The sequence below is a fragment of the Meriones unguiculatus genome (assembly GCF_030254825.1).
Source record: "Meriones unguiculatus strain TT.TT164.6M chromosome X unlocalized genomic scaffold, Bangor_MerUng_6.1 ChrX_unordered_Scaffold_30, whole genome shotgun sequence".
In the NCBI taxonomy this organism is placed as follows: Eukaryota; Metazoa; Chordata; class Mammalia; order Rodentia; family Muridae; genus Meriones; species Meriones unguiculatus.
This window is the reverse complement of record NW_026843706.1, coordinates 12,726,719-12,750,227: the sequence shown is the minus strand read 5'-3', so window position 1 is coordinate 12,750,227 and position 23,509 is coordinate 12,726,719. Positions and strand designations below refer to the sequence as shown.

General features: G+C 43.2%; 1 protein-coding gene across 4 annotated transcripts in view; it reads right to left on the bottom strand.

Moving 5' to 3' along the window:
- LOC132651491 (centrin-2-like) overlaps positions 1 to 23,509 on the bottom strand; it is a 62,513-nt gene that overhangs the window by 14,399 nt on the left and 24,605 nt on the right. For 2 of the 4 annotated variants that reach the window (XM_060376734.1, XM_060376735.1), the window contains 7 exons: positions 18,697 to 18,766; positions 17,746 to 17,780; positions 16,439 to 16,556; positions 15,607 to 15,706; positions 14,099 to 14,197; positions 11,695 to 11,799; positions 11,195 to 11,601 (listed from right to left, as the gene is read on the bottom strand). In XM_060376734.1, the coding sequence (XP_060232717.1) occupies positions 11,527 to 11,601; positions 11,695 to 11,799; positions 14,099 to 14,197; positions 15,607 to 15,706; positions 16,439 to 16,556; positions 17,746 to 17,780; positions 18,697 to 18,766 (602 nt within the window). In that variant the 3' untranslated portion in view covers positions 11,195 to 11,526. Of the gene's footprint in view, positions 1 to 11,194; positions 11,602 to 11,694; positions 11,800 to 14,098; positions 14,198 to 15,606; positions 15,707 to 16,438; positions 16,557 to 17,745; positions 17,781 to 18,696; positions 18,767 to 23,509 lie in introns of those variants that run through there. The other 2 variants (XM_060376736.1, XM_060376737.1) reach the window with 2 other exon arrangements.

Below are 23,509 nucleotides of genomic sequence, written 5' to 3'. Positions count from 1 at the left end.
TAACAGCCATAAAATTTAAAGAGTCTTGGAGTTAAATTTGGGAAAGTATATTTTTCCTTTTCCAACTTCAAACTGAAATTTAGCGTTATTAGACAAAGGGTGCAAACAGCCAATCACAAGATAATAATAATCAGAACTTTGTCACCAGGAGAATTGCCTGGCATCCTCAGATAACAGTAGTCATGGCAGCAAGTCTCTCCAAATAGCCTTTACACTCGTCAGCACTTTGAAATTATAGTAATTAGGTCTGCCACTCCACATTATTATGTTATGCCCAGTTCATGAGACCCCCAAAGACCACCAGGAATCGACTCTGCTGCAAAACACATGAGGATCTTTTTATTACAAGCTCAAGCCTGATCACAAACTTCCTGTAAAAGCAGAAGAAGAATGTGGACCCATGGCACAGGGGAACAAAGTTTTTAAAGGGAAAAAACACAAGCTGGAAAGTACAAGCCTTGGCATTACAGAGTTGGGTATGAGGGTCTTTAGGGGAGTTGATCTTTAAAACAATATGTCTGTTTTAGGCTCCAAGGCTTTAGTGGTCCAGCCCCAGCCATCTGGTGGATATCTGATCATGAGCAGTGCACGGAGTGTCCTGTTATGTGGTGATTAGGCAAGACTATCTGAGTCGGGGGACTGCTGGCCACTTGGTCTGGTTGCCAAGCAATGATATATTTCGAGGCCCTCAAGGATGAGCAGGCAGGTCTGTCTTTACTTGTCTGCTTCTTTGTCTAAACTTGTATCCAGGACCACAGTCATATTGCCCCAGGAATTAAATTTCAAATTTTGGACCTCTCAATTATTTGATGCATTAATGAAGAGACTCACATGTTTTATCACAAAATCATACTGTAAGAAAACTATTTTGGTAGTTATATTTCAATTAAAATTAAGTTCCTTTCAAAATGTTCTTATTTTATTTCATGCATTCAGAAATGATGTTCCTCTTTCCCCAAACAACCAAAGAGAATATCTGGTGCCTGCTCAGAGTGAGACGGAACACAGGCTGGGATGCATTTTGTGATTTCTGTGCTGGAACACTCGGGACCATGGGAACCCAGCAGACCACATCACTCCAAACTGATCATTCATCATTTAGAGGTTTCTATGTGATGAGAGCAGCACTACTGATTCATGATCCTTGAAGTCAGGCCCTGGCCCTGCTCATCTGTTTGCCCGTCTGTGCAGTCATAAGATACAGTGAAACCAGCCCTTCCCCCTTTGGTAGAAGCAGATTATCTCCCTTCCCCCTCTTCTCCTGACATCAGATATCTTCGGCTATAGGAAAAGAGATACTGCATGAGCTCTCAGTAACTATAGAAATCCCTGGGTTTCCCTAGCAACAGCTCCAAATGGGCCTTGTTGCTAGGGAACAAGGGGGATTTCCCAGGCAACCAAGGAACAAAGCTGCTGTAGCTTTAGAGCATAAATGTGAACTCAGCTATGACCCTGAGCCCATGGACACTGATCTTTACCCTGGATTCTGATCCTTTAAAAGCACCCAAAGACAAGTGATGTAAAAGGTAGGGGGAGGGGGACGCACACTGGGTGAGGAAATCTTGATTAGGGGCTCAGGAGTGCTATTGTTGTGCAAACTAATCAGAGAAATCTAAATGTGCCCAACAGATGCCTAGAAGTGGAAGACATTAAAGTTTGTAAATGAACTCGGTTTTGCAGGACACATTTGATGTGCATCAAGCACACTCTCTGAGGTAATCACCCAGCACACACATGTTCAAATTCAAGAGAAAGTAAATGGCTAGAAGCTAGGCTGGTTTCATGGTTGTATAGTCTCAGCAGTCATACAAGGACTCTACACACTTAGTTTTAAGACTCAGCTGTCCCTGACTTTTAACAACTTTGTTTTGGTGTGTGTTTGGGTGACAAACATAGTTGCTCATGTGTGTACTCAATGTGTGTAGAGGCCGGAGATATCATGTGTCTTTCTCTATCATTTCCCACCGCATATTTTGAGTCAGGAGCTCTTATTGAGCCTAGAACTCACCAATTAGCTATGTGTTAATTAGCACAATTAGCCCATGTGCTACGTGCTCACCAATTAGCCCAGTGAGCTCTGGAGATCCAACTGTTGCTACTTCCCCCATCCAGTGCTGGAGTTGTAGGTACACACTGCCGTATCCAGACTTTATGTGGGTCCTAAGTATCTAAGCTCAGAAACCCAGAACCTCATGATTATGCAGCAAACACTTTACCCACAGAAACATCTCAAAGACACCTTCACTTTTTTTTAAAGACAAGGGATAAATAACACTGAACACATTTTCAAATGCCATATGGAAACCTACTACAGTAGGGGCTTTCTAAAAGTGGAGGCCCTGGGTTTTTTGTTTGTTTGTTTTGCAGTGGGTCCCACCAATTATTTATAACTCGGAGAACTTCCATTTTACAAGGATAAAACTGAACTATAGCGGGCAGGTTTGACAACCCTAAGTTCACTTGTCAACACACTTTCAGAGTCAATGGATTTTTCTTCAGTATCTTCAGGCAACAGGAGCCAGAGATTGATCCAAAGAGACATCAGTGTGAGAAGACTCTCCTGAGATGGCCACAGCAGAAAATTGGAAGTGGTAGGAAGCATGGTCCCCTCACCTGTCCTGGGGACTCAACTCAGAAGTGGAATAAATAAGATGTTGGAGAGCATGCCACCTCACAGAAAAGATGGACAGAATTAAGAAAATGCAAATGGAATGCAGGCCAAGGTGGCAGCAGGATCACGATAAAAGCAGAATAAGTTCTTCCCAAAAGCTCCATCTACTTCCTCTTGCCTTAGATTCTGTCTAAAGTGGCCACTTTCCATCTCTGTTCCTTAATCACTTATTCTAGGGTCATCAGAAAAGCCTCATCTAACACACTGCACACATTCAGCAAGGTCATGTCCGACATTAAGATGATAACTTAAAAGGACTGCATTTTCCCTCTCCTAAATTCATATCCTGAATTCCTAATACCCAGTATGTACTACAGTATGTAATTGTCCTTAGAGAAAGAACTACTAAGGAACGAAGGCAGAATAAGGTTTGCATGGTAGACCCTAAAGCAGTGTGACTTGTTTCCTAAGGACATAGAAACACAGATGACACAGATGATACAGGTGCAGGCACAGGTACAGGCACAGGTAGAATGAATTCAGCTAACTACATGCCAAAAAGAAAGGGCTCAGGAGAAATCAACTCTGCACATTTTGATATCGGACTTCTGGCCTCTAAAACTGTGAGTCAATGGATTTCTTGCCTTTAACCACAGCTATTTAAGTCACCTAATCTCACTGCCTTATTTTGGAATACCAGTATAGAATCTTTCCCTCACTTTGCTTCTAGGGAGTAAAAGCTATGGCTGTTTAAGAGGGACCTGAAGTTCTGAGGATAAAGTACTTTTCTAAGGGTAATACAGGCTCAGTGGCAGCCACAGCGAATCAATCTGGGATTCTGTTTGACCCGACGTCAAGTATGTGGGTGGGTACAACTTCCCTTGCCTTGGTAAAGCTGTACCCCCAGCTCACCGAATTTGGAAAATCTGCAGCCCTTTTCCAGGTACATCCCTACCTCTGTTTCTCTATGGGCTTGAGGTCTTCTTCAGGGTCTATCACTCACACATTTATCTACACGGCTACCATTTCTGAAAACTTCTTTGTTATGATCTTTTTTGAACTCTATTATATTGGGGTTCCTTAAAGCCTCCCCATTCCAACCCCCAACCCTAGGTAGAAGAGAGAAGGTTAGTGGGAATAGAAGGTGCCTACCCCTTTTTTCTCATGGCTGTTAGGGTCGATGGGTTCTTTTGTGGGCTTATACCAATGTCTATCAATAGCGGACACAGACAACAGTCTCCTCCAAGCCACTGCATTGAAACATTTCTCTCCATCTGCTTCGAAGCCACTGTACCATCTTGGTCTCTCCAACCTGCCACTTGCCACAACTTCTCTTTCTGGGGTCTTACATTTACATCCTCAGAGCCCTAGACACGCCCCTCTCTGTGCTGCATGAGGAACACTGTTACCAGCTGGCAAAGACCACACCCCGCATGAGAAAATTATCAGCTGTGGACAAACTAAAGCCTGAACTAAAATCCTACACTTGGGATTAAAACAAAAACATAATTACATAACACAACGGAGTTTTTAAAGAAACCAAAACTTCCATTACATTTCTTTGTGCTTTGAACTCCTACCTCAAGCTGAGATGACTTTCCAACCCAAATACCTCCATAGAAGAACAGGAGCTGAAGAAACAGAGAGAGCAAACCTGCAGCCTGCAGGAATCCTGGAAGACCTAGTTAGAACATGTGACAAGTAATCTGCAACTTGTAGAACAAGATGCTGAGAGGAAAGGGGGCAGGCGGGAAATGATGTAGACTTCAAGATGCATAAGCAAAGCCCTTGGGGCATCAAAAGCTCCAGAGAACAAGATCAGAAAATACAATACAATCATAGAATGCTGAACAGGGTCAGAAACAAATTGTCATCAGAGAGAAGCAGCACGAAGCTTGCTGTCTTATTTGCAGGGTGTGTCTGAGGCTAGAACTGGCAGTGTCTGTTTGATGTTTGCATCATGTTTCAGTTCTTGTGATCAATGGCTCTTAAATAATACATGGAACTACAAGTTGTCATGTGACTTTTGTGAGCAATGTCTAGTGTAAATGTAAATGAGTCTCCACCTAATATGTGATGCTGCTGAGCAGGTAATAGATAAGAAATTGTCCATATACTTTATCACAGCACTGATTGGTCAAAGGATCCAAAACCCATTTAGCACTGATGTTTATAACAGCCAGCATCAAAGATCAATCTAACATTATACCACATAAATGCATATCAAACTTCATTGTTTCAACAAGCCATTTTAGCAGTCTCTAGAAACTTGTTTCATCCTATCTCTTGCTTAAAAGCCCTTCCAGGAAAAGTGAAGTATACACACACACACACACACACACACACACACACACACAAATGTTCACACACATAGATGCACACATGTCTGTGTCAGAAACAGCCCGTTTCCTAGCATTTCTTCTTATCACCATAAGGCAAATTAACATATACATGAGCCTGTTTCAAGACTAGTTCTTATTTGTCTAATAGTCTGTTTATTGTTTCCTGAGTCTATATACTATGCTTCTTTTCCTATAATATTCAAACCTTCACAAGTTTCTCCCATCCATTTTTTTCCACCCCCATCCTGAGTATCACCATGCCTGACGAGTACTCTCCTATGTCCTTTTACCATTTTATAATCAAATTCTCAAAAATATTCTCTTACATGTAGATATAGGTATAGATATAGACAGAGATGTTTAGATATGTATTCTCTGTGCTATTAAATCCAAAGAGAAAATTACGGCCTTCATGCAGTTTCCTCTCATCCTGTGGCCTTCCAGCCAGCCTTCTTAATGTCACTTAGCCTATCTTTAGCCTCCCATCTTTGCTACGCCTCTTCCCATTTCTTCAACACTGAGGCTCTGGGATGTTTAGCCTGTGATAACTCTCTTAGCATTCCCACAACACAACTGTCCTAGGAGAACTTCCTACACTTGCCCTCAACACCCATTACATATCCACATATGGTGTGTTCACCAGACACCACTTCCTTTTCCTCCTTCACGTGTAGCTACACCACATTTCCTCAAATCATTGTTAGGATTCCCTTGGGTGATCAGGTGGCCATGTACCATCCAATGTGATGAGGACAACAGGTTGGAAGACACTTCATGTTCTCTCTTCTCATTTATCCCCAGGAACAAAAAGGAAAGGTCTGTGAGTATCTATGGGCCACTGGAGCTTTCAGACAAGAGAAAGTTGGGTCCCTAATACCTTTCATGGAGAAAATCTCAACACCCATCCTAACCTTCTCCATCAGCTTTGAGACACAGCACAGCCACAAAACAATCTTTATTGAAAAATCTCACTGAGATGCAGAAATTATTTGATGCAGCAATTAGTCTAGGTCAACTATTATACTGTCTATCTAGTTACAAGTAAATATTTAAAATCCAGGCTAATGCTTCTAAATATACATCAAATAACTGACAAAAGTGGCTCAAATGACAGGCTATACAATCATTTATTTAAGTAGATTAGGAAGTTACAGATATTTATTTATTTAATCACCCAATAGATATGTATCAAGTACTCACAGTGCGCTAGATACCATGTTAGGCACCAAAGTTGCAGTAATGAGCATGGATAAATCCAGTCCTTGCCCCAATAGTTTTCTATCATTTATATTAAATTATTTTCCACCATTTCTATTATTTATAGTGCTTTATGCTAATAACTGAATAACAGAGGATCCACATGCCTTTGTATCAATTCTTAGCTACTAGAACTTCCACAGCATTTGCTCTTCTACCTAAGCATACCATCCACAAAATGGGTGTTGCCCCTCCTTACCGCTTACAACTTACACTCATACTCACATGGTCAACGGCTTAAACAAGAACTAATAGCACAATATCCCTTATGTTAAGAAAAGTTTTCATATTTGTTCTGGAGTGATGATCTGGAACATTTATCATTTTAACTACTTCTAACTGTGCAATTCATTGACGCTAAATCTATTTACAAAACCATGTAACCATTACTAGTATATTTACCTAAAACTTTGTCATTTCCAACAAAAACTCAATACCCATTAAAGACTAAATCATTTCTCTTTTCCCTAGTTTCTGTTAATCTCTCATTTACTTTCTGTATGTATTTGTCTGTCTTATGTAGCATATGTAAACGTATTCATAATATATCTGTCATCAGTGTCTGGATTTACTCAATAAGCATAGTCTCTTCATGATCCGTATTATATTATATTATATTATATTATATTATATTACATATAGAGAGAAATTTTTCAGTCATAAAAAGCAAAGCTATGTCTGCCGGAGCCAGCCAGCAGAGTCGAACCGTTCTTGAGTTGGGAGTGAGGATTAATATTAATAAAATAAACACACAGCACACAGGAAACTTTTTAAAGGTCCAGACTCAACAGCCACAGCAAAAGGCAGGCTGCTGCAGCAAGCAGCAAGTCTCAAGTCTCTGCCTCCAGCCTTCTGACCAATTTATTTTTTGAGGAGTTACTTTCAGCCAGTAAAACATCTCAGAATAATAGGTTAATTTGCACAAGGAGCCTGAGGAAAAGGTGTGACCCTCACAAGCTATCCCACCTCCTGTCAAAAACAAAAGGAGATGGACTTGCAAGTTCTACCCTGCCTTTAGAGAAGGTCCCGTAAAAGCAGTCTCTCCGCTGAGATTTATATATCAAAGCAGGCCGCTGGAGTCACGGCACCCGACATATGTCATTACCAGGAAAAATGCAAATGGAAAGAAGCATGTTATACAAATTAAGCCAGTCTCACAAAGGCAAATATGTTGTGAACATTTTTGGTTTATGATATGTAAACATATTTTTGTTACACTCCCAAATGGGGGATTGTAGTTTGTTCACACATATTAATTGTCTTGGACAGAGCATGATGGTCTTTGCCAGCCGGAATTCGTTGAATTCTGAGAACTTTGAGGGTTATAAATATGACAGCCCACAGGAAGGAGGTGTGGCGGCTTGGAAGAGAGGGAGGAGGACTTGCTTGCTGCTCTTACTGGCTTGCTGATTTGCTGGTTACCTGGACATCTGGATTTCCCGACGATGGATATTGGTATTGCCACCAAAAGAAACCTACCACCCTACCCAGCAGGGAGAAGTAAAAAGGACCATGTCCTCTTTTCCTTATAACCTTCTTTGTCCCCTACCTGGGGATAGAGGGTTGGAAGGGTGGTATAAGCGTTAAAGAATGCACAAATAAATTAGGGTTTGCAAAACTGAGGCCTACAATGGATATCTCTAGGAAATGCCACAGCCCCACTACAAGATCAGGTTATCTTAGTTTTAAGTGTTCGGTGGTGGAACCATGTTTTAGGGGACGGACAACAAGTATGTATTTAGTGGGTAGGGTCACGATGGAAGCACCTTAGAAACCTAGAGTTGTGAAGGGATTGGTTCTCCATAGCACCACTCAGTTGCACTGCTACCCTTACATCTTATTTCCTACAAGACTCCTTGAGTGGCCCAACGTGTCAAGGGGAGCAAAGTGTTCCTAGCGAGGGCTGTGCAGGGGCCCCCCCTCTCTCTCTCACACACACACACATCATCATCATCATCAATGGGAGCCAGACTGGGCTGCAACCATGAGGGGTCACTAGGATATGCAGCCAAGCTCAGAATGGAATGGATATTGGGCGTTGGCATCAGAGGCATCTAGGCCCAGAGGCCAGCAGAGTACAGCCAGTGGAGCCAAGTCAGCCTGTGAGGAGTCACGTAAATCTCAGCATGCCCAAGACCATGCAGAGTAGCCTTCATTGTCTCATTGCTCCCGTACCACCATGGTAGAGCTGACCTTCTCTGTGAGCATGGTGGAGGACCATCTTCAGGAAGGCAGCTAGGCCAAGGACTGGGTGAAATGGTGCCCATCTTCCTGACCACCATCCTGGAGTTCCTGGCCTGCAGGCTGCTGGAGCTGGCAAGCAGTGAGGCTCAACGCCCAGGCACCTAGAAGCTCACCACCCAGGAGTTGCTGGTCGTAACAGTCCACAGTGATACATGACTTGCTGAACTGTTCCAGTTCACCACCATCTCCCCAGCTCATAGCAGTCTTTGTAGTCCTCATCCTCACTAGCTACTAGATACTGCTGCCAGCTGGCTCTGGGTCACTGACCAGCTTGCTCCTTGCCCTGTCTACCCATTGCACATTATCATTCCATCCTGTCCAACCTCTCCCACGGTCAGCCCTGCATAGCTGGTTCCTTGCTACCTACCCCACCTCCACCCCCAGGCTGTGCTCTTATTAAAGCTTTAGTTCAAGAAACCCATAGGCTCGTTTTCCTTGCTAACCCACCCTTTGGTCAAGGGAAAGCGTTGGGGATGGGTGTGAGGGTGGTAGTAAAGGAGGATTGTGAGGTGGACCTAGTTGAAGGAACATGGGGTAGGAGTAGTGCTGGGTGGTCATGGGCTGGTTTCCCTAGTTTTTCTTTTGGGAATGATGTGGGAGTGGGGACAGAAGAAGAGGTTGGCCTAGTTGTGGGAACACAGTGGTGTAAGTGTGCAGGTGTGGAAGGTAGGCAGGGATGGCAGAGGAATACTGAATGCCTTCTCTGGAGAAGTCGAGGAGGGTGCACATGATGCACCTCTTGTCGATGAACCAGTCTGGGCCAGCCTGCCCAGCTGCATCAGAGAGATGGCCTTTGAACAGGAGACCACAGAGCAGTGGGGACCCATATGCAAAAACGGCCTTCGGTTGAGGATGCAGACCTGAACAGAGCAGTGGCATGTGAGGACTAGGGTCCCTGAGGACCCTACAATTCATGATTATTCATTGGATGGTCAGCAAGACATGTCAGGAGGTTCCCCTGTCAAAGCAGGTGAACAAGAGGCAACCTAGCCTACCAGAACCTGAAATATCCCACCACCTATGGCCTTGCCTGCCCTGACTTTGAGCTTTTTATGAGGCTATATCCCTGAGGCTTAAACTACACCTCACATACTGCTTTTTACTTTTGTCTGTTTATTTGTGCACTGCTCTGACACCTGGCCTACCCTGTCCCTCAATTTATGACTGTCTAAGCTCCACACTTGGCATAGATGGTTCGAAGCTGGTTTCACCCCACAGGTTCTCATTAGCATAGAGAGCTGATGGCCAGACAGAACTTGCAACACACTGCTAGTGCCTAGAGCTGAAGATCTGTGTGCTCTGGGTAAGAAGGTCATAGCTACTGCCTACTTCTTAGTTCAAACAGCTGCAGCTGCATGTGCCTTTGTTGTGCATGGCCACCCCTCCCAACTTTAGCTGAGGCCACAGCTATGAGTAGCTCTGTCCTGTCCCATCAGTCTTAGCACTGTCACTATATCTTCCAACTTCCCAGTTCCCAATGATCTCACTTTACTGTCATGCCCTCCCCTGCCAAAAAGTGGAGATTAATGCTTTCATAGAACCATCCAAGTAGGGAAGATATAGAAAATAAAAAACAGACAGCATAGGTCAGCATCTAATGACAGTTAAAAAAAAAAAAAACAAAAACACATACATGGTTGAAAGCTCTCACAGCTCATAAAATGAAATTCTGCCCTTTGTAAACAAAGGGATTCAAAAGTAGGACATAGAGAGGAAAAGACAGACACAGGAAAACAATCACCTCATATTGTCTTTCATGTGCAAAGACAAAAAAAAATTAGAGGACCTAAAACCAGAAGAGAGACTTTCTGGAACAGGGAATAGGGGAAGATAACAAATTTGGGATTAATTAAACGGATGAAGATGGTGGCTGGGTATACCCTATGCTGATATTAGGTGGTAATACCACAGATATCATTTATTTGTAAAAGTATTGATAACTTCAAGATATAAATAAAACTTTCAAAAGAAGAGAAGGGTGGTTCATAGGAAAACATGAAAATGGGGAGTATGAAAATCACTGCTCTGAGGCAGGTTTTCTTTTAACACTGTTATAAAACTATGAAAATGGAATTATTACAAATAAATTGAGACAACTTCAAATGATTTCAAAGGCTTTGTAAAAAGGCACTGTTTGTTTTTCTTTTTCAAGACAGGGTTTCTCAGTGTAGTCTTGGCAGTCTTGGAATCGCTTTGTAGACCAGGCTGCCCTTGAACTCACAGAGATCTGCCTGCCTCTGCCTCCCAGAGTGCTGGGATTACAGCGTGCACCTCTGCACCTGGCTGAAACAGTAAATCTTAATTCAGAGTTTGATGTATATGTGTACTTTTCCACATTCAAGCTGAGTAATATATATGAATAAAACACACTATACAAAAGACTCCTGTAAACACCCAAACAAAATACTGACACCATAAATGCTTATGCAGACATGCATCTATAGAACGTTTACAATCAAAGGTAAGGACGGGTGTCTTTCAACCACTGTCGAGCACAGCAGTGATATGAGTGGGGATTTCTCTGGGAAATGCCATAGCCCCACTACAAGCTCGAACTCAACATGTTAGGACCTGACTCTGCTGTGGAAATCATGTTCACGGTTTAACACATCTGAGCACATACACAGGAGTTGTGTTCAGCAAGTCTGAGTAAGCATGCTGGGTTGGTTTTCCTGTAAAGGTCTGTTTGCACTGGAAATGCCTCTGTGACCTAAGGAGTAAATGAAAGCATGCACAGAAATACGGGCCCCATCTTTATTTACTTCTTTCTGGAAAAAGTAAGGTAACATTCACTTTTGGGAAGTGACAGAGAACCAAAGCAACCAACCATAAAAATCAAATGACATCTGCTTCCAAATGTAACTGCCATGGCTGGGGAGAATGTGTCTCCCTTGTTGCCATGGAGGTTCTGCACTTAACTGTTGCTTCTCACAGAACTGCTGCGGGTTCACTTAATGGTTGACAGAATCTGTCTTATTCGTAACAAACAAAGTAAAGAGAAGGGAGCTGCACTGACTACTACTAACATCCTCTTAGCAAGGCTAATGCTCCCTGCGCATCCTACAGTGAGCTTCAGATGGTTTCTTCAGAGCTGTCAAGGACCAGGGACTGAAGGTATGTTTCAACAACGGACACATCTTGTTCTTGCTGTTTGAAAACGGAGATTTAGAGAATCATTATTACATCTCTGCCAACAGGAATCCAGCCCGAGACACACAGTGTTACAGACACACGACTTACAGTTTTCATGATAACTCTGTCCTGAGCCTTGGAGATTTCCTTTTCCACTTCACTTTGGTGACCGCCAATAAAAGTTTTGTGATGTTCACACAAGTCCTTGGCTTTCTGAAACAAAAACCTCTACCTGAGCCAGAAGAAGCTCCAACTTGACTCCTCACCTCACTTAATTTTAAAAGCACCGGCTTTGCATATCTAAATGATGCTTGTAATGAATTCAAAAATAAGAACAGTGGTGACTTGATGTGTACCTATATGGCCACTCCACAAGGAAGTTCAGGTGGCGTAACTGAAGGTAGAATTGTTGTGTGATCAGAACAGCTAAGGCACTTATCTCAGAAAATGGGTGGGTGAGCAGTTAAAGGCCATAAGGAGCAGACATGGAAACACAGGCGCAGACTCCCACAAGAGGTTTCCCAGGGAAAGGGGCCATTCATTCACTGTGTCCACTAGAATGTTATTTTCACAGAGAAGACACAGTATGCAATTGCATGACTTTTCAAGCTAAGAAAAGCTGGAGAGAGGACTCAATCTCCTCTGATCTCTCAAAGAACACTGCAGTGGTGGATCCAGGGGAGAAAGAAGTGGGTCACTTCTGTCCAGAAATTGCAAAATGCATGCCTGTCCAGACTCTGACCTATTCCTAAGGCCCGGAGGAGCTTAGGAACAGGTGGCATGCACGCCGGCTGAAAACAGGTATGGAAGGGGACCTTGCTGGGCCTTTGGCTAAAGAGGACAGAAATGGTGACTTGCAGTGGTGAAAACACAAGATTTCCTAAGTGAAGACCAGGCACAGGGAGCTTTCAGAAGGCAAAGAGCAGAAGGAAAGCAGCATACACAGGGGACAGGAGCCACTTCAGGGGAAGCTGGTGCACTGGGAGGAGGGAAGACACACAGAAGAGGCCAGTAAATTTCTGGGGGCGGGGCAGGGTGTTTGCAGAGGACACAGAGGAAGCAGGGAGAATTAAGAAGGAAGGCCACTGGAAAATACTGAAGAGTTTGAAAAGGCTCTGTTTCAGGACAACAAACCCTCACAGCCTAGGACTAGCAAAGGAGGAAGGTTGAGTAAAGGAGCAGAGGGAGATCAAGAGAGTGAGAGAGGCAGAAGAACACAGGACAGAAAGGCAGGGACAACCTGGGAGGCCAGAGATGCCCAGTCAAAAGGCTCTCTCTGTGGTGCTGCTCACACAGTGCGCTCACAGGCAGAAGCAAGCCTTTCTGGTAGGTTCCCAAGCAGTATTCAGCTGCATTGGGGCCACACTTTCTTAGACTCTTACTAAAGGACTGGATGTGTGTGTAGGGGGCTCTCAAGGTCTTGAAAAGCTTTGCTTTTCTGTGTGTGCAGGTGAGTACAGAAAGGTGTTTGTGTATGTGTACTTGTGTATGGAGGCCAGAGACCATAAACATGTGAAAGTAATTTCCTCCATGTGTACGTGTTTGCATATATGTTTGCTCTCGGGTGTGTGCACACCTTCCAGGACCCCTCACCACATTACTTTTTGAGGCACTGTCTCTCATTAAGCACGGGCCTTGCCAATTTGGCTCCAATGGTCTTTTCACAAGCCTCAGGGATCCTTGTGTCTCTGCCCTCAGGACTCTGGGATTATAAGCACATGGGTGCTAGGGATATTCACTAGGTTACTAACTAGGGTATACTGATTCTTGCTCAGTAAAACAGACCTAGCTTCTCACTAGCATGCTGAAAAAAATTAGTTGGCTGGGACACACCAAACACTTTTGTCAAGGTGTCTGAATCAGATTTGAAGAGAGACATTCCATGGTATATTTTAGGAAGAGCATCAAAAAGAATTGCCATTGAAGGGTTGTTTCGATTCCTGGATATATAGATGGACAACAAGGTCACTTAGGACCCAGAGCTACAGTGAGGGTGCAATTGCCAGCCGACAGTTCTCAATCAACCCAAAGACAGTTAATCCTCTACCACCTTTTTTATTCCCCACATCTAATACTGGAAGACTACAAAATACTCAACAACAAAGAAAATAAAAGCTACCTACCCTCTCCTATTGCTTATTTCATCCACCCTTCTAATCGAAAGGAGCCAAAGAAAACCAGAACGAGATCCCCAGACATCTTTATCCACTTGAATATCAAAGCATCACCAGAGGTCAATAACTGTGATTCAGAGTGTGGTCCTTCCAGAGCAAATTTCCTGCAGGCAGCTCCCGTGCTAGAACACTCTCTCCAAAAAATCATCAGCTTCCCAGCATAAACAAACCCTAGCATTTCTCCTGTATGAGGAAAATATTCCCAAGAGAATATGATCACCAAATTCAAAGTTAATTACTTTCCCTACAAATTGAGAAAAGGCCAGTCTGTCTTCTGCTTTTACAGACACTTGGTGTGAAATAAGGATGTGTTTTGTTAAAAAGGCAATCTACCAGACCTTCAAAAATTTCTCACACATTTCTTTGGCGTTCTCAGGCTTGAATTCATGATCCACTACAGCTTCCTCTAAAATCTTTATTTGCTCCTTAGTTATAAGCTGAAATAGAGAAAATGAATGACAAAGTGTCAGTAAAAACTGAACACCCAACCCAGCTGCTTACAGGAATTGCTTCCCATGCTGTTTCATCTTCTGCCAACTCATGATCAAGTCTGAAGACAACGTGACCTTCAATACCAAAAATAACATAACAACGTCTGACCGTCACAGAGTCAAGACACTCTGTTAAGCCCGTGCAACACGCCCATGAAACAGTTACTCACTTCAAAATTAACTTGGGATCCTTTTAATCTGTGGATCCTCACCTCACCAAAATTAAGTATTAAACATTCCTTTGTGGCCCAGTTCTCACTAAGTATTATCATTTTTTGTCAGATTCAATGAGCACATAGATTACCTTCCAAGGAAACCCTTCTTTCCAAAAAAGTCCTGACCCAAGCCTTCCTCATCAATCAGTCATTCCTACACCGTGACACTCCATCAACTACATTATCAACCAAAAAAGAATGACAGGGAAGACCACAACCATATTCCGGCTCCTGCTGTCAAGCATTCCATAGCAACATGTAAACAAGTGAAACCACCCAACACACAAGTCTAGAAGGTAGGGGATTCTCCATAAGTCTGCTTCCCCTCCTAGGAAACCGAGGCACAGAGGTAAACTGTTTTCCTGAGTTAGCATAACTGGCAAGTAACTGGACCGTGACTGCCTTTCAATCAGTGACATGCCAGAGGACATGCTTGGAATCACTGGACTGCACAGAGCCTCCATCTCCCCCAGTACTCCAGCCTCTGCTACCCCACCTCTGGAAGTCAGAATCTTCAAGAGGGCAGCTCCATCCTCTACCAGGAAGAGTGAAGCCCCAAAGACTGCACTGTTCAGAGTCCAGTACCTGTCCCGCAAACCTCATTCTCCTTTCCAGGTTAAAGACCAGTCAGTCATCATCAAGTGTCCATCATGGCATGAAGCCTTTCCCTCTTCTCCTCTGGGACTGGGCTGGTCTGAACTCCAACCACTGAAAGCTAAGCCTCCACCTGCTCTTCCGTAGCCACACTGTCCTCTCCCAGGCTGCATCCCTTATCACTGTGTCAGAAGGCTAGGTTGGGCCTCCTGCTCCTTGGTGTCCTCACATCATGGATCATGAAGGGCTCCATCTCAGGATACAATCCCATACCTTCTCCTGCACTCTCCGTGCAATGCTTGGTCAGCCTCCGACTCCACCCCCATGCTGGCCCCTAACCCATCACTGACCTTGTCACCTCTCCACAGAAAAAGAAGCAAGCCAGGGAGACAGACAGTATGGCCAGTCTCTCTTCAACACATCCACCACCCTCCTGGTCTCCCTAAGCTCACGTCCTGTCCCCTTCCCTCCCCATTTTCAGCACTGAAGCCCTGCCACTATGGAAACTGGAGCAGTGAATCCATTCCAAGGGAAAGCAACACTCACAGCGAGGTTTTCTTCTTGGTCCTTTGCTCTCTCCACCTCCTCCTGCCACTGCTGGTACAGGGGCCAAAACATCTGGGAGTAGACTGAGTGACGTGCCTTCCTGTAAACACAGTACCAATTAATGAGCATGCTCACAGAGGGTGAGGATACGGCAACAAAACACCCTCATCTTTTTGAAACAAGAGCTAGGAGCAAGATGGGGGTGGGAGGAAGATGCATTAAACTGACTCATGAGAGGCAGACATGTGACTCTCACTCCAGAAGGATTTTGTCTTAAGCCACTACAGAAGACAACACTCCTTCTGTCTCCTCTCTTGAACACAGAGGATGCTCTGATGCATAAGGTTCCATAGATTGCATGTCTGGCTTGAAATTAGATTCTTCTCTTCTTTCCCTTATGGAGTAACCTATAGAGTCTGGCAGCCTAAGTCCTGGTTCTGAAGGTAAAATTCCCTTGTATGGGAAGTACATTAAGATTGCACACAACCCTTTCCCCATGAGGGCATGACTTACAAAAGGGAGCTCCTGATAGGTAAAGTTTTGTAGACCACAGAGGACTGGCCTGCCTTACTGGAAGTTAAATGTATTGTTATCTGAGAAGGGAGAAACTGTTCTCTTGCCAGTCTTGCAGCTGACACATCTCAGTTCCATACAAGGGGGCTGGGTCACACCGGTCATGAATAGGACCAGACAATGAGGAAAAAACACGCAGTGCTTCATAGATCTCCTTGGCTGTTCCACTCTGTGCATGACCACAGTGGCAGGCAGGAGGTACTTGGGAAGGAAGAGTAAAGGTTGTAAATGTCTCCTATACAGAAGGTCACAACTTTACCTTGACTCCTGCTGGGTTTTGAAAATACTCTGCAGGTTTTCATACAGGGATGTGAAAGAGGCATTTATATCCTTCTCAAACTGCTTCCTCTCTACCATGAGGATCTGGGTAATATCATCTATAAGAGAAAGGAAATGGTATAGCTTGAATCCAAGATACAGAGGAAGAAGTGCTTTTTCATCCAGGACACATTATCCTACATGATAATATGAACAAATATATCTATAGTCCATTTTGCTCTTTGTTGTTGTGTATATATATATTATATAGATATATATTATTTCTATCTATCTATAGATAGATAGATAGATAGATAGATAGATAGATAGATAGATAGATAGATAGATACATGCATACATACATACATACATACACACTTTTATTTTTTTTAATTTGGACAGGGTCTTGTGTAGCCTAGGCTGGTCACAAACTTGACAGTAAGTGAGACCAACCTAAAGTCCCTGATTCTCCCGCCTCCACTTCCTAAGTGCAAGGAATACAGGGGTGGGGCATCCTGCTTGAGTGATGACCACCACCAACAATGAATTTCCCGAATACTTCAAAACCCAAGTGGTTCCTCTGCATCAGAAAGAGCAATGCTGTCAGACATCATTGCTCATATGGAACGACTGTGCACACTGGCAAAGAACCGATGATGCCTCTCTACTAATGCTGTCTTAGGCAAACCTAAACATGTGACTCAGAACTGAAAGAAAACTGCCACAGTTTGAAGCATGAGGTACGCTGACTCGGTTACAAGCTAGTGTGGCACGCATTATGTTTGCGTGCTATCACGCTTTTCTTCCTGGTCCACAGTGTGCTGCTTTCAGCATTCCTTCCAGGCTGAGAAATGTGCACAGGCTAAAGGCTGTTTTCCCTGCCCTCTTTTGGCAGGGGTTCCTGGGGGAGAGCAACTCTGGAAAGTCAGAAAAATGACTTAATTCAGAACTTGAAAAACAGCTGTTGAAATGCGAAGTACCACTTGTGCAGTAAGTTAAAAAGCAGAGATTTATCTGCTGGTCCATCATCCCTAGTAGCAATTACTCTTCAGCAATGCAGGAAGAGGAAGCTCTCTCCCCACCACCCAGGTGACAGCTACAACATTCCTCCTGCTCACAGCAGCTACTTCAAAGTTATGTGAAAGGTAGCCCCTGGAGGCCAAGAGACACTTTTACCCTTCCAAAACATCTTGTGGGTGACAGAACTGTTGCAGAGTCCTGTTGGCCTCAGTGACCACATTTTCACCATGTGCAGGTTGTAGAGTTGGAATGAAAGCCCTGGGTCTACCATGATCTGCTCAAACATACCTCTGATGTCTTGCATGCTCATCTCAACAGGCTTCCTGTAAAATAAATAAATAAATAAAATAAAAACTGCACACAGAACTCTTAACTGAGGACAAACACCCTAAGTTTGCTTTGAAGGAAAGGGGAGGCATGCTGCTGTACCAAGACTAGAACTCACATGGGGCAAATTCGGATTTCCCCCTCTTTGGGTCCCTGCTTTTATTCCTGTGTTCACACTGTCATCGTGAGCCAATGAGTTCAGTGCAGATGTGTAAGGGCACACGGCTGAGGGCTACTTACTGGAGCATGGGTGACTGAAAGTCAGCTGTACGCCCAGGAGCCCCAGCCCATCCTGGGGATTGGGCGACTCATGAAAACTGCATTCCAGGTATATTCCCTGCCCATTGCAGGCAGCTCCATGGAAGTAGGTCCTCTCCTCAAACAGTAGCTTTGTGTCGTGTTGTGGCAGGTGGGGGTTTTTATACTGAATGTTTACCGGAATCCATTCACTGTATGGCAGCATTGTGTATCTTAAAGCTGTACTCATCCATGTACATCCCGCCCTCCATCCCTTACTCTCATCCTTCCTCAATACCCTCCCGACATCTGTCCTATGTCACCCAGACAGTGTCTCTTCAAATTTCATACCGTGGGACCATATTCAACCTCCAGAGTCTGCCTCTAACCAATGCACCCCCAGACCTTCCCCTCAACTGGGTATTGCCTGCCTCTGCCCAGTCTCCCCTCTTATTTCCAGCTCTATCATTTTATGGCCTTATCTGTAACCTAGGATGCTCAAGTGAGAGAAGGCGGGAGACAGGAGTCTCTTTGACGCTGGCTTACTTTGCTCAACAGCACACTCTCCTCTTGGATCCATTTCCCAGGGAAAGGGCAAAATTTTCTTTGTATGCCTGCATATGACTTCACTGAAACTACCTCACTCAACAGGCCAACATTCCTCTAAGACATCACCTGGCCTCTTGCACATTTGATCCCGAGGAACAGCTGCCCAGCTCGCTGGTGTCAACTGCCGGATTTTCTGCTGCATTGAGAAGAAAGGAAAAACCTTTGCAAATGAAATGTGCTGCTCTCTTCACCCCACATGAGAAACAGCTTCACTCTAGAGTTGGGTAAGCCCACGCCCAGAAAAGGTTTTAGAGCAATCTTCCAGGGACTCATGCCCCCACCGCTAGCCCCTAGACACAGGTGAGATTCAGCTCAATCCAAGCCTATTGACATCAGGGTACATGTATTTGTACAAGCCTCAAAAAGGAACTGTGACCCATGGGCTTCTTGACAGACACATGTTGACCAAGACCAACAGCTCTGTGAGCCTCCCATCTGTGCCATGGGTTAAGAATGTCTAGTGTGGAGACACAGGCACAAACAGTTGCTGCGCACCAGCTGTCCAACTGTGTCACAGCAGCTGATCATTAAATTTACAGCAAGAAACCCAGAAACAGGGCAGCTGTCTTCAGGACTTCCCTGGGTGAGAGGAGAACCCTCTCGACTAACAAAGACTACAGTTACCACTCAGGTCTCTATCCATGAGGTGAGCAGCAGCAACTCCTGAAAAAACGCCAGCCATCCAGGAACTATACCCAAAAAGATGAGAAGACTTCCTTCAAGAAAAACCAGCTTTCTGCCAAGAGGATTCTCTCCACCAAGGGATACACAGGAACCACCAGAAACTAACCCCAAACATCTAAGGTAGCCCAATGGGTAGAGGCCAGCGTAAAAGCTCAAGCAACAAAAGACAGAGCAATATGGCATCTCCAGAACCCAGTTACCCAGGGGCAAGTAGTCCTGGACACCCCAGCATAACTGAAATCCAAGAAGATGACCTAACAACTATGCTCAGCAAGATGATAACAGAGGAAACATATAAGATACGTAAAGACATAGAGGAAGATAAAGACAAAAAGAATATTGCCATCTGTAAAGAAATAGAGGAAGTTGCAGGCAAACAGTTTGTGGCTTTTAGAAAGGAAATGCTTAAAGAACTGAATGAAATAAAAGAAACAGAGGTAGATTCAAACAAACAGCTGAAAGAAGTGATGGAAAAACAGGAAAATACAGTCAGACAGGTGAAGGAAATAAAAAAAATGGCTCAAGATCTGAAGATAGAATTGGAAAAATTAAAGAAAACACAAATGGAGGAAACTGCAGAGAGAAAGAACTTAGGGAAGAAAACAGGAACTACAGAGGTTAGCATAACCCATAAACTACAAAAGATGGAAGAAAGAATCTCAGGTGTGGAAGCTACAATGGAAGAAATAGATGTATCTGTCAAAGAAAATGTTAAATCTAAAAAATTCCTGACAGAGACCATCCAAGAAATTCAAGACAACATAAAAAGACAAAATCTAAGAATAATAGGAATAGAGGAAAAGAAGATTCCCTGCTCCAAGGCCCCGAAAATATTTTCAACAAAATCATTGAAGAAAATTTCCCCAAATTAAAGGAGAGGCCAATAAGAATACAAGAGGACTACAGAACGCCCAATAAATTAGACCAGAAAAGAAAATCCTCCCAACACATAATAATTAAAACGGTAAGTATACAGAACAAAGAAAAAATACTAAAAGCTGCAAGGGAAAAAGACCAAGTAACATATAATGGCAAACCCATTAGAATCACACCTGACTTTTCAACAGAGACTATGAAAGCCAGGAAGGCCTGGACAGATATCATGCAGACCCTAAGAGAACACAGATGTCAGCCCAGGCTACTATACCACGCAAAACTCTCAGACCTCACAGATGGAGAAAACAAGATATTCAATGACAAAAAAAAATTTCAACAATACCTACACACAAAACCAGCGTTACAGAAGATACTAGAAGGGAAAATACAACCCAAGCAAACTAGCTACTTTCAAGAAAACACAGGAAATAATTAACCTCACTACAGTAAAAATAAATAAATAAATAAATAAAAAGGAACCAAGCACACAACCTTATGACCGCACCCAACATCAAAACCAAAGGACCTAACAGCCACTGGTCATTAATCTCTCCCAACATCAATGGACTCAACTCTCTAATAAAAAGACACAGACTAACAGAATGGATACATAAACAAAACCCAGCAATCTGTTGTATTCAAGAAACACACCTAAGTCACAAAGATAGATATTACCTGAGGATAAAGGGTGGGAAGATGGCCTTCCAAGCAAATGGACCTTAGAAGGAAGCAGGAGTAGCCATTCTAATATCTGATAATATAGACTTTCAACCAAAATTAATCAAAAGAGATGGGGAAGGACACTTCATACTCATCAAGGGAAAATTCCACCAAGAAGACATCACAATCCTGAACATCTATGCCCCAAATACAAGGGCACCCACATTTGTGAAAGAAACATTGATAAAACTTAAACCACACATAGATACACACACACTAATAGTGGGAGACTTCAACACCCCACTCTCAACAAAGGACAGGTCAACTAAACAGAAATTAAACAAAGAAACACTATCTCTAAGAAGAGGTCATGAATCAAATGGACCTAACAGACATTTACAGAACCTTACACCCAAACACAAAAGAATTTACCTTCTTCTCAGCACCTCATGGAACCTTCTCCAAAATAGACCACATAGTTGGTCACAAAGCAAGCCTCAACAGATGCAAGAAGATTGAAATAATCCCTTGTATCCTGTCTGATCACCATGGAATAAAGCTGGACCTCAATAACAACAGAAATAGCAAAAATCCTACACACACATGGAAACTGAACAACTTGCTACTAAATGACAGCTGGGCCAGGGAAGAAATAAAGAAAGAAATTAAAGTTTTCCTAGAACTCGATGAAAATGAAGACAAAACATACCCAAACTTGTAGGACACAATGAAGGCAGTGCTAAGAGGAAAGTTCATAGCACTAAGTGCCTTCAAGAAGAAATTCGAGACAGTGCATTCAAGCAACTTATTGGCTCACTTAAAAACCCTAGAAAAAGAAGAGCTAGAGCAATAAGACATTTGAAGGCGATCAAGGGGATACAAATTGGAAAGAGGTCAAATTATCACTATTTGCAGATGATATGATAGTATACGTGAGTGACCCCAAAAACTCTACCAGGGAACTCCTATAGCTGATAAACACCTTCAACAAAGTGGCTGGATACAAAATTAACTCCAAAAAATCAGTAGCCCCCCTGTATACAAAAGACAAAAGGGCTGAGAAAAAAATTAGGGAAACAACACCTTTCACAATAGCCACAAATGACATAAAGTACGTTGGAGTAACTCTAACCAAGGAAGGCAAAGACTTGTATGAAAAAATTTCAAGTCTCTGAAGAAAGAAATAGAAGAAGATATCAGAAGATGGAAAGATCTCCCATACTCATGGCTGGGCAGGATTAACATAGTAAAAATGGCCATCTTACCAAGAGCAATCTACAGATTCAATGCAATTCCCATCAAATTACCAACACAGACCTTTACAGACCTGGGAAGAAAAATTCTCACCTTCATATGGAATAACAAGAAACCCAGAATTGTTAAAACAATTCTCTACAATAAAAGATCTTCTGGAGGTATCTCCATTCCTGATCTTAAGCTGTCCTATAGAGCAAAGGTTATAAAATTGCATGGTACTGGCATAGAAACAGAATGGTGGATCAATGGAACCAAACAGAGGACCCAGAAATAAACCCACACATCTATGGACACCTGACCTTTGACAAAGATGCCAAAACCATACAATGGAAAAAAGATAGCATCTTCAACAAATGGTGCTGGTCTAACTGGATGTCTACCTGTAGAAAAATGAAAATACATCCATACTTATCAAAATGCACAATGCTGAAGTCCAGGTGGATCAAAGACCTCAACATAAAACCAGACACACTAAATCGGTTAGAAAAAAAAGTGGGGAATACCCTTGAACTCATTGGCACAGGAGACAACTTCCTGAACAAAACACAACAACACAGGCTCTAAGAGCAACAATCCATAAATGGGACCTCATGAAACTGAAAAGCTTCTGTAAAGCAAAGGACACCATCATCAAAACAAAGCGACTGCCTACAGATTGGGAAAGAATCTTCACCAACCCTTTATCTGACAGAGGACTCATATCCAGTATATATAAAGAACTAAAGAAGCTTAAAAGCAGCAAACCAAGTAAACCACATAAAAAAATGGGGAACAGAGCTAAACAGAGAACTCTCTGTAGAGGAACATTGAATGGCAGAGAAACACTTAAAGAAATGCTCAACGTAATTAGCCATTCAGGAAATGCAAATCAAAACCACCTTGAGATTTCACCTTACACCCATCAGAATGGCCAAGATGAAAAACTCAAGTGACATCACATGTTAGAAGTACTGTGGAGAAAGGGGAACCCTCCTCCACTGCTGGTTGGAATGTAAACTCATACAACCACTCTGGAAATCGATCTGGCGCCTTCTCAGACAAGTAGGAATAGCACTTCCCCAAGATCCATCCATACCACTCCTAGGCATATATCCAAAAGGGGCTCAAGTACACAATAAAGACATTTGCTCAACCATGTTTGTAGCAGCTTTGTTTGTAATAGCCAGAAGTTAGAAACAGCCCAGATGCCCCTCAACTGAAGAATGGATGCAGAAATTGTGGTACATCTACACAACGGAATATTACTCTGCAATGAAAAATAAGGAAATCATGAAATTTGCAGGAAAATGGTGGGACGTGGAAAGGATCACCCTGAGTGAGCTGTCCTAGAAGCAGAAAGACACACACGGTATGTACTCACTCATATAGACATATAACATAGGATAAACCTACTAAAACCCTG